A 12,179-nucleotide genomic window follows, 5' to 3' on the forward strand; every position below is an offset into this window, starting at 1 on the left:
CAAGCCCACTCATACTGTTTTCTACTTCTATTGTTGGTGGCAAGGAAGGCACATTTTTCTTTTACCATTTTTTTTTTTTTTTTTAGGGCCACATCTGCAGCATATCGACGTTCCCAGGCTAGGGGTCGAATCAGAGCTGTAGCTGCCAGCCTACACCACAATCCCACAATCACAGCAACACAGGACCTGAGCCTGGTCTGTGACCTATACCACAGCTCACAGCAACACTGGATCCCCAACCCACTGAGCAAGGTCAAGGATCAAACCCAAATCCTCACGGTTGTTAGCAGGTTCATTTCTGCTGCACCACAACCAGAACTCTCAGAAGGCACATTCTTAAACAGCACAACTTCCTAAAGATTTTCTCGAAAAGAAAGGTTCGCCCTCCAAATTAATTAATTGTATATAGTTCTTTATATTAAGCTCTATACTTTGGAGGGCAGGAAAACCAACACAGGGCTACATCACTGTTAAACAGGGCATCCATTTGCCTGATTATTACTATAAATTCTAGTAAATTGCTATGAAAACATTTGGCAATTCACTTGCATGTTATGGAGAGCTCCAAAACACAAGTTATCAATATGAAATAAAATCACAATGGGAGCTTTCAAGTTCGTCTTATACATGAGGTGTTATTTGGAGCTTTACCTCATAGCAATATCCCTTTTATGATGAGGAAATAAAGGCAATAAATAACTTTGGGTTGCAGTAGGGAAAAGGAACATGCATGCAGATCTATATTGGGTTTTGCCTGGCTTTTAATTCTGCAGTTGGTAAGGAAGGATGGTGGTTACTGCTGTGGCCCCGGAGATTAGTGGTAAAGGATTCATTGACTCTCCTGTGACTAATAAGGCAATACATTGCCATGTAGCTCAGGGTAAGGGAAAGAATAGACATTAAAAAAAAAAATCTTCGGGGTTTCCATCTGGCTCAGCGATAACAAACCTGACTAGTATCCACAAGGACTCGGGTTGGATCCCTGGCCTCGCTCAGTGGGTTAAGGATCCGGCATTGCTGTGAGCTGTTGTGTAGGTTGCAGATACAGCTCGGATCCTGTGTGGGTGTGGGTGTGGCCAGCAGCTGCAGGTCTGATTCAACCCCTAGCCTGGGAACTGCCATATGCTGCAAGTGTGGCCCTAAAAAGCCAAAAAAAAAAAAAAAAAAAATTCCAGAGTTTCTGATATGGCACACAGGGTTAAGGATCTAACTACAGTGACTCAGGTTGCTGCAGAGGTGTGGGTTTAATCCCCAGCCTGGCACAATAGGTTAAGACATTGCTGCAGCTGCTGTATAGGTCATAGCTGTGGCTGAGGTTGGATCTCTGGCTCAGGAACTTCCACATGCTGCAGGTGCAACCAAAAACAAAACAAAACAAAATCCTCCATAGGCTACTCTTCTGAGTACTGTACAGACATCTATTTATGTTTACAACCTTCCCAAGGCAACCACTATTATCATCCCTACTTTATAGCCAAGGGAAATAAGCTTAGGTTAAGGATCTCGTGCAAGGTGCAAGGAGCTATTGTTTTTCTCTAGATTCCATCCCCTGACTGCCTGTGTGCACGTATCCACCAGCACCCATTTGACACATGGTATTTACACATATTCCACAGAGGGAACAGGTCAAGACACTGCCCTCATGTCCTGGTAACGAAGACAGAACTTGAACAAGTGATTAACTACAAGTGTGCCAAGTGCTGCAAGTAAATATTGCAGGTATACCTAACTTAGTCTGAGGAGGGGGCATGGGTTCAGAGAAGGCTTCCTGGAGGAAGTGGCACTTAAGCAGGGGTCCTGAAAGGTGAACAAGACTTAGCTAGGTAAAGAAGTAGAATTAACCTGGCAGAGAACAGACCTCTAGCCAAGAAAGAACATGGCTCTAAAGGAAAGCACAAAAGACTCATCACAAAAGCCTTAACAGGAATAGCTGCATTGCTTGAGAACCTACTGTGTGCCAGGCACTGTTCTGTACATTTCATGTGCATAAACTTGTTCAATCTCATAATAACTCTACGAGGTAAGTAAATTGTTATTGCCATTCTTCCGTCTAAGGCACAGAGAATCAACTAAGACTGTTTAAGAGTGGTGGAGGCAAGGGTTGGACCAGGGAGCTAGGTCCACAGCCTGGGAAGTAAAGCATGCATACTGCCTCACCTTTGTCATGAGAGCAGAAAATCAGTCACCAGATTTTAGAGGTCAAACCGTACAGCTTTATTTCATACATAAGGGAGCTTAGAACTGGAATCAAGCCACTTGTCCCCCGGATTAGTCAGCTCAGAGCTGTGTCTTCCGATTCCACATTTGGACAAACTTAAACCCGAGAGATGATACCATTCATTGGACTGTAAGCCTCGATCTTGAATGAAAAACTTTAACTTTCACAGCCTGTGACCCTGTCAAATCACATCATCCCTTAAAACTATTCAAGGAAAATCCATAATCCATTCAGCTTCCTCTTTGAATCCCAGACTTGATCTGCATTTCAGTAACAGCATTTGCAGGGTCACTTCCTAGGAGGAAACTAATTAAATGCATTCGTTATTTGTAGACTGAGGAAGTTTATGATGGGATGGGAAGACAGACGCCTTTTGACAAAAATACCAATTTGTAAAATAATTTTAAAAGCCCATCCAGGTGTGCATGACCTTGAGATTCTCAAGTAAAACTGATATGTAGACACTGCAATCAGCTTAAAAGCAGCTCTGCGTGAAGAGGAATTTTGCAAGTCTTATTACAGAAGGCATCTGCAGAGGACCAAGGAATTATTTAGGCAGAGAGGTGTGAAAGGGAAAAGAGAGGAAGCATTGCTCTTTTCCATTTATTGGTATAATGTCTCAGGCCGAGATAGAGAGATCAACATTTCTTGACCCTAAAACATACACAGAAATAGTCTGAACTTCCACATGTGCCCAAAAATGGGCCAGTGATGCACTTTTTACTGAAAATAACCAGCGAAAGCTTTAATCTGCCCTTTCCAACAATGCAAAGCTCTGAAGCAATTTTAACCAATCAGGTTACACTTTCAAAAAAAACCATAGGCAGGAGTTCCTGTTGTAGCACAGAGGAAATAAATCCGACTAGTATCCATGAGGATGCAGGTTCTATGCCTGACCCCACTCAGTGAGCTAGGGATCCACTGTTGCCGTGAGCTGTGGTGTAGGTTGCAAATGTGGCTTGGATCCTGCATTGCTGTGGCTGTGGCAGCTGTAGCTCTGATTTGACCCCTAGCCTGGGAACTTTCATATGACCTGAGGGGGCCAAAAAACAAACAAACAAAAAAAAAACAAGAAAAAAACCAAGAAAAAAAAAAAAAACTCTAGGCAAGTTAAATGAAAGCTATTTCACCTTCAACCAAGCTGCGAGATAACATATATGGAACATGGCACCTCAAATGGAACATCAGAGGTAAAGGATATTTTTCCAGGCCTTTGGGTTTTCACTGTCACCAAAGTATATATTTTTCACTTATGAGAAAAGCACTTACCCTGGGGAAATTCTTAGGCAGAAGGAGGAATGTGTCTTAGATATTTATAACCGAAATATTTCAAAACATAGGTAGCTATATTTATGCTTGGTTCTTATTTTAATGAACACTAAGATTGCTGCCCACAAAGACATGTTCCATATCACTTTAGAAATAAAATATTCTTCACCTCAAACGCATGGTTTTTCTGTTTTAGAAAAGCAGGAGGAAAAAGTTTCAAAAACATTGCAAAATATGTTACAGCCTGCAGGCTTAGAATTTGCCTCTTCAAGCCTTTTCTATGCTGATTAAAAATTTAAAGTCTATTGTAAATAAGGAAGCGGATGAATAGCCCCCAGGCTAACTTTGGGAGCGATTATGAAGATTACTGTCATCAAAAAGCCTCATCCTGGCTGAGCCAGAGACCAAGCCACCCCTCTGATGCAATCACCAAGAACACCCCCTCAAGGTGCTCACCCCACGGGTATCCTTGTGTATGGCTGGTAGAAGCTGGATGAGGAACAAAAATTTGCTTGGTTCTAAGCCCATGAACCCATGAGAGCATCATAAACACGTGGAATGGGAGTTCCCGTCGTAGCTCAGTGGTTAATGAATCCGACTAGGAACCAAGAGGTTGCAGGTTCGATCCCTGGCCTAGCTCAGTGGGTTAAGGATCCGACCTTGCCGTGAGCTGTGGTGTAGGTTGCAGATGTGGCTCGGATCCCGCATTGCTGTGGCTCTGGTGTAGGCTGGAAGCTACAGCTCTGACTGGACCCCTAGTCTGGGAACCTCCATATGCTGAGGGAGAGGCCCAAGAAATGGCATAAAGACAAAATAAATAAATAAAATGAAATAAAAGAAACACATGGAATGTGCACCTGAAATATAATAAAAACTAGCAAATAAGGAGTTCCCGTCGTGGTGCAGTGGTTAATGAATCCGACTAGGAACCATGAGGTTGCGGGTTTGGTCCCTGCCCTTGCTCAGTGGGTTAACTATCCGGCGTTGCCATGAGCTGTGGTGTAGGCTGCAGATGCGGCTCGGATCCTGCATTGCTGTGGCTCTGGCGTAGGCCGGTGGCTACAGCTCCGATTCGACCCCTAGCCTGGGAACCTCCATATGCCACAGGAGCGGCCCAAGAAACAGCAAATAGACAAAAAAAAAAAAAAAAAAAAAAAAAAAACTAAAAAACGAAAAAAGCCAAAAAAAAAAAAACTAGCAAATAAGCAGTCAGTACCCCATACCCAGGTCTAGTATAATTTTTCAGGTTAATCTCTTATTAGCCAGTTAAATATGTCCATACAAGTGTTTTTAGACTACTTCCTAACAATGTCTTTGCTATCATAATCCTCATTGACCAAGAAGAGCAACCGACGTATAAGTGCCCACCAAGACAGAGAACTGGAATCTCATCTCCCAGTGATGGAACTCAGGCAAGAACTTCCCAGTATGATGGGTGAAATCTGGGGATCATCACTGATTTCTATAATTTCCTAGCCTTGGCCTGCCTCTTGGATCTAAAGAGAAACTTTGGGTTCACACAGAGACCTGTCACAGGTGTTTCTGTCCACAGGAGGTATCTGGGCAAAGAGTTAAACATTAAACAGACCTCTCTGGGAAAAATAGATAACTGACGACCCCCTCAAAGTTTTTCACACTAACTGCAGTTTCTGATTTAGAGCCCAGGAAAGTTCTCTCTAAACACACACCCTTGGGCTCTCAACTGAAATGGGGTAGACTCTGAGATGTTTACAAATACCTGTGGGGATTTATTTTTGCAGCCAGCCATGAAATGCCATGACAAGCTAGGAGAGCTCTCTTTTTAGAATAACAGCCACCAGCAGCCTAAAGTGAGGCTACCCATTTCCTCGGCCAGCAGGTCTCTGGGCAGGCTGAGTCCATGCTTCTATCTCTGAAGGTGGACCACAGGCATGAAGGGGAGGTGGAGTTTTGGAAAAAGCTCTGGGCTGGAAGTCAGGAGACTTCAGTTCTAAGTTTATTTCTGTCCCTAATGTATCATTTTACCTTGGCAAAGAAACTGAAGCCATTGACCTCAATTTCTTTCTTTGTAAAAGGGAAACAGTGCTATGGGGGGAAAGAAACAAACAGATACTGAATGTCTACTATGTATAAACACTTTATGAAGAACTATGAGCAACAAGTCTGCAGTGAGGGTGGCATGAGCTTGATATTCTACATGAGGAAATGGGAGTCCTGAGATAAACTAACTTGACCAAGGGTACATATTCTGGAAGTGATAACAGAAGCAGAATTCCTAGTACAAGGGCTGGAACCAGGAGCTGGTTTTCCCCATTCTACCATGTTCCATTTGGAACACTGAGAGATCCAAGAGTTCTAAATTTGAAGCTAGTTTTCTAGGACATTGTAAAAGTATATTTGTTAAGATAAACAGATTTTTAAAATACTTAACTGTTTGTAAGAATGGTATACACTTTTGTTAGAATGGTATCTGCCAAATGTTTATACACAAGAATTTGGGGCCTGAGCCCCTCAAATGTTAGAGGTAGTTCTGAATGTTAAGATGTATTTTTGTTGGAGAAGAATTCTAATTTTTTTTTCCCTTTTTATGGCCACACCTGGGGCACATGGAATTTCCTGGGCTAGGGGTTGAATTGCAGCTGCAGCTGCCAGCCTATGCCACAGCCACAGCAACATAGGAACCAAGCTGTATCTGTGACCTATGCTACAGCCTGAGGCAATGCCAGATCCATAACGCACTGATCAAGGCCAGGGATTGAACCCACATCCTCAGAGAAACTACATCAGATCCTTAACTCACTGAGCCACAACAGAAACTCCTTTTTGTTGGATTATAATTAGTAAATGTATATATATATATATATATATATATATATATATATATACACACACACACACACACACATATATATATATAAAAACACACACGTGCACCTTTAACTAGTATAGTTTTTTTGATATCTACAAAGCTCTCTCACTTGTGATTTCACTTGATCCTCCTACCAATGCACTCTTAGGTTGGCAGAAGTTATCACCCGTATTTGGCAGATAAGGACATTGCAGTCAATGCCTCTGGGCGCCTTGTCCCATTTCTGATTTCAGCAGCAGCTGTGATGTGGAGTTTCACATGAGCCCACCTTGCCTTGCAAGGCCAGCCTTGAACCTCAAGCACACGCTGTGCTTACCTCACTCCGTCCATCCTAGGACCTGCTGTCATACCCCTGGGGGAACCATCAAACAACAAAAAGAGGACAGAAGTCAGTGTGTAAATAAATGGCTGTGTCTTTTTGATAGGCAAACTCGAGAGGAATTCTGCGTGCTCCAGAGAGATCTCCATGCAATCAAGCACCCACGGAAGTGCCATTGCCTGTAGAGATGCCATGAGTAGCACACAGTCATCTGTCTTTCTTTCCTCTCCTTTCTTTCTCATTCTTGCTTGCAAATAAAATAAACTACTTGCACCCAAGTCCTTGTAAAATGCTCTTCTTTGGGGAACCTCAAACTATGAGAGGCACTGAGTCTTGAGGATGGAAAGTAACTTGTACAGCGCTCCCTTCTGGCAGTAAAAGAGACAGCAGGCTCTCCCTTCTAGTTCTTCTAGTTTTAAATCCAACAGATCCCTTTCATCTACTTTCAGTGGTGCACAAAGGTTAAGAAACTGCAATTTCCACCTTCTACCAATATTCCAGACTTAAGTTTTAAAAATACATATTTTGGGAGTTCCCATTGTGGCACAGCAGAAACAAATCCGAGTAGTATTCATGAGGATGGGGGTTTGATCCCTGGCCTTGCTCAGGGGGTTAAAGGATCCAGCAATGCCATGAGCTGTGGTGTAGGTCACAGACATGGCTTGGATCTGGCATGGCTGTGGCTGTGGTATAGGCCAGCAGCTGTAGCTCCAGTTCGACCCCTAGCCTGGGAACTTCCATATGCCACAGACGTGGCCCTAAAAAGCAAAAATAAAAAACAAAAATAAATAAATAAATAAAATAAAACTACATATTTTAGTACAAAATAGTAAATGATAACCATCATCATTGTTGGGGTTATACAAATGATCTGCTAGGCTACTATGAAAAACTGAACATTTTTCACAATTTTAAAGTATCATGCTTTGCTTTGCTGGTGTTAGACAAGTCAATGAGAAATGTTAAATTTCACTCCAAGTTTAACAAATGAAAAAGCTGAAGTTTTAGGACTTTCCATTGTTCTATGTTTAATTACTCTTAGAACCAGGCTTAGAATCTTTTCTACTCCAGACACGTCCCAGGCGTTGCCTACCAAATCTCTCCAACAGTTAGACTGTAGATTATCTTCAATGAAGAGCACTGGTCTGGTGCTTTGCAGTGGGCATCTTTTATTCATTTCTTTTTTAATTTTCCCACAATCTGTGCCTCTCTCTTCCATTAATGTCACCACAACTTTCCTTTGAGGAACCAGCCCTCTTGAACCCTCAATCTGTGTTCTTCAAGGTCTGATGCAGCCATCCTTAGTTCCAGAGCTTAGAATATGACAAGTGCCTGGCCAATCAGTGTACTCTTCTCCTTGGCCACCGTGATTCGCTCAGAGAATGAAGCCTGGCCTATGAGAATGAATACTGAGATTCTAATGGGTCCGCTGAGAAAAAGCCCCTCTTTCTGTTGGGAAGCTAAGCATAGATACCAAGCCGTCAGTGCCTGGTGGCCATATTGCCACCACACACAAAACATGCTTGAAAATGAAGCCAGTAAAAAGGGAGAATAACAGAGAGAGGGCTGGAGACAGACTGTGGATGTGACTCAGAGCTAGTCTTCCTTGAATTTCGATTTGCCACTGGAGTTTCCAGTCATGAGGGCAAATATATCATGGCCTTATCTTCCTTTAAGCATCTGCCACTTGCAATTCAATAAAGTCCTGCCTGAAACAAGCTCTGTAAGCAAGCATTAAAGAGACTCAGTGCAGTACTTCTCTGAAGAAACAAATATCTGCTTTCTACGACCAAGGAATAGGCTAGGAAGTCAAGAAACAGAAGCAGAGCTAATCAAATCTTGGCAGAACCCTTCGTCCCAGCTTCAGAGAGCCTCAGGAATGAGATGCTGAACAAGTCTCTTTATGAATCCATGAGGCGATTGGCCTCAGACAAACCCTACCGCCTTTAATGTAGAGAACACTAACTCCACAAACATTGTTTTCATCAGCTAGGTGCTTCAATTCAAAATTCAGCTGCAACTAGAGTTCACAGGAAAGGTCCTAGATTGGGAATTACTTTTGCTTATTGTTCAGGTGGTTGGGTTTTTTTGTTTGGTTGGTTGGTTTTTGTTTTTGCTTAAAGTTACACAGCGGCATTGAGAAACCCTTTTTTTTTTTTAAGAATCCATGTTTTTACATCTGTAAATTCTTAGAAGAACTTCTAAGAACTAATCACTCTCCTACCCTCTGATAAGCTGGAAACAAGAACTGGAGGAGTAGAGGAGAGAAAAAAGCTGAAATCCAACCAAGACAACTGCCCGGCGGCAGTATGGACGCAAAAGAAACAGTGAATCATACTGGTTTTTAAAGTATTTTTTTTCCCCTCCCTTGAGAAAAGTCACCATCAAATATTTACTTCGAATATAATGTTTCAAAGCCAGGGAAGCAAGTTTCAAGTTTGAAAGGCAGGCAGGCTTGTGCGCAGCAGTGCCTTGGGAGTTTTCAGAGCCTAGGAAAGTCTGACTGTGACAAGGAAATGGGGAAAAGGTAAGATGAGGATGGACAGGTTTACCAGATGACCCACCACCAAAGGGGAGTGGGGACAGGTGCTGGCCCAAGGCAGAATACAAACACAGGTCTCCAAGCCTTTGCCATCTCCTAAATACGCACGCAGTAGAGACTTCTTTCATGCTTGAATACCTGAGGTCAATACTGTTGGCTTTAGAATGTGACCCACAAACTTACCTGATGAATTCCACAGAATAGTACTGAATAGGGGAGCTTCCTTCACTTTCTCCAGGTTTCCAAGATAGGGCCACCTCGGAATCAGAAACAACAGTGACATGCGGCTGCTGGGGTGCTGCTGGTGGCAGGCAGGAATCTAGGCAGGATAGCAAATAACTACAGTTGGCTCTGGTCTTTGCTGCTGGAGAGGTTTTATATGTGTGTGTGTGTGTGTGTGTGTGTGTGTATAAAATATATAAACAAGTGTTCTTTCTATAGCCTAAACATTTCTGTGCAGAACAGTCTCAAAACCTGAACAAAATAAACACGCACAAATAATCACAACTGGATTCATGTAAGGTTTGAGTCAATGAGAGCTGGGCTTCTCTCCCTCCCCAAGCACCCTTGGCTGGAAACCCAAAGAATTTATATCCGGATCACTGACCCTGGGATGCACACTGATGTGTACCCTTTAAAACGTTCAATCACGTCCCACTTCCTAACAACCTTTCATCTCTGTTTGCATGTTGGAATTGATATTTACCTACAAGGCAAATTAAACGCTTAGCCTTACTGTCGCTTAGCTTTCAATTCTCGCGTGTGTGTGTTTGTCTCCCCACCTCCTCCCATCATCAGAGTACAGACAATGGCAGGATATCTGTGTAAAGATGTAAGATGACCCCATCTGAAGGGAACTACTGTCATTATTTCATACCCAGACTCTCACATCTTCCAACCTGTCTTTACATTATTGCTTTGGCCAGAAGCATTTTTTCCCTGCCTTTTCTTCCTAGCAAAATCCTAACGCAGTTTTCAAACTCCAAGCCAAAGATACAATTCTTCCTGAAACCCTCCCTGAGTCTTGGGATGGAGGGAGCGATCCCTCTGAGTGCACCAGAGCCAGCCAGGCAGACCTCAGGTGCACTGCAGCTGCTTGCCTACCACTTGCCTCTCCCTCCACAATGAGCTCCTGTGAGCAATGATGTCTTCCAGACACCTCTGTCCCCAGTGTCCATGGCAGCCGCCACCTCAATGAGCCTTTGTCGGATCCCCCCGGCTGCCTATACAATCTCTTCTCCCACTCCCCTTCCTCACCTTCTTATTGCCCACTTACTCATCAGCTCTCCACCCAGACATCTCCTCAGAGAATCTTTACCACATTCCTACATCTGATCTTACAGGCAAAATCGTACAGCAACACAGGAAGCGCTTATCACTATCTGTGGCTGCACATGAATTAGATAATGTCTTGACTCACCCCGCTACGTTCTGAGAGGGCAGAGACTGCTTGTTTGGGTTCACTATTGAACTCCCAGAGCCTAGCACAGTGCCTGGTACCTAGCAGGTCCTCAATGATATATGTGGAATAAAGGAAAGAATGAATAACACCCATCACTTTCCTAGTACTAATGAGTTAAACGCATTTTACCTTGGGGCAAAGTGGTAACACGCTGAGGCAAGCTAAGCCGCCCTTTGCCCATCTGGCTGAAAGCTGCCACACTCACTCGGTATTCAGTGCCTGGTTTCAAATTTCCAATCACTTCCTCCTGTCCAGGACCAAACAGGAAATGTGTCAAGAGTCAGAAGTGCTTTTGAGGCAAACCAGACAATTTACATGAGGGTTGCATCTCGAGGCCCCTGCAGAATTGCTTAGGAGATTGTCTTGCTTCTTCTAGGATTGATCACATTTTTTAATTTGCAAAGAGGAAAGCACCAGGACATATTTCCCAAGACTAGAGACTTACCCCTTCATTGTAATCGATACACTGCCCTAAAATTGGGACTCATTCACCATATCAGATGTTGCTCTTAACATCTGAGTTCTTTGATCAGAGTACCAGGCTGCTGAAATTCAGCTGACAATCTTTTCTAGGGCTGAACTCCTCCAGCTCTTTCTTTCCATTTACACATCAAGATCCTTGGGGACTAACCACAACAGCAAACTGAGGTCTTGATTTATATCCATAGAGACTCAAACTTTGATTTCCAACATTTATTTATTTATTTATGGTCTTTTTCAGGCTGCACCTGTGGCATATGGAGGTTCCCAGGCTGCAGGTCGAATTGGAGCTATAGCTGCTGGCCTGCGCCACAGCCATAGCCACAGCCATGTCAGATACGAGCCTCATCTGCAACCTACACCACAGTTCACAGCAACACCAGATCCCTTTACCCACTGAACAAGGCCAGGGATGGAACTTGCATCCTCACGGACGCCAGTCAGATTCGTTTCTGCAAAGCCACCATGGGAAATCCTGATTTCCAAATTTTATTTTATTCATTCATTCATTCATTCATTCATTCATTTTGTCTTTTTAGGGCCGAATCTGCAGCACGTGGAGGTTCCCAGGCTAGGGGAAGAATCGGAGCTGCAGCCACTGGCCTGCACCGCAGCCATGTCAGATCCGAGCCTCGTCTGCAACCTACACCACAGCTCTTGGTAATGCCAGATCCTTAACCCACTGAGTGAGGCCAGGGATGGAACTTGCATCCTCATGGACGCTAGTCAGATTCGTTTCTGCTAAGCCACCATGGGAACTCCTGATTTCCAAATTTTAAATTTTATCAGAATCACCAGGAAGGCTTCCTGAAACAAACTGCTGAGCCTGGCCCCCAACGTTTCTGATTCAGTAAATCTGGGAAGGGGCCTGATAATTTCCAGTCCTAAGAAGTTCCCAAGTGTTGCTGCTGCTGGAACCATAGGACTGATGATGGATGTGTGTGTGTGAACTTCACCTGCATAAAGGTCCCGACCAGAAAGCCCCAGCTGAAGAGGACTGCTCCATCTTGAGGCTACAGTGTTAAATAGTAAGTGGGAGCC

At 43.6% G+C, this 12,179-nt stretch overlaps 1 protein-coding gene across 2 annotated transcripts in view; it reads right to left on the reverse strand.

Moving 5' to 3' along the window:
• EGFLAM (EGF like, fibronectin type III and laminin G domains) overlaps nucleotides 1-12,179 on the reverse strand; it is a 203,972-nt gene that overhangs the window by 106,301 nt on the left and 85,492 nt on the right. For both annotated transcript variants that reach the window (XM_047766743.1, XM_047766734.1), the window contains exons 5-6: nucleotides 10,788-10,905; nucleotides 9,380-9,515 (exon numbers count right to left, since the gene is read on the reverse strand). In XM_047766743.1, the coding sequence (XP_047622699.1) occupies nucleotides 9,380-9,515; nucleotides 10,788-10,905 (254 nt within the window). The remainder of the gene's footprint in view (nucleotides 1-9,379; nucleotides 9,516-10,787; nucleotides 10,906-12,179) is intronic.

Source organism: Phacochoerus africanus, chromosome 1 (genome assembly GCF_016906955.1).
Source record: "Phacochoerus africanus isolate WHEZ1 chromosome 1, ROS_Pafr_v1, whole genome shotgun sequence".
Lineage (NCBI taxonomy): Eukaryota > Metazoa > Chordata > Mammalia > Artiodactyla > Suidae > Phacochoerus > Phacochoerus africanus.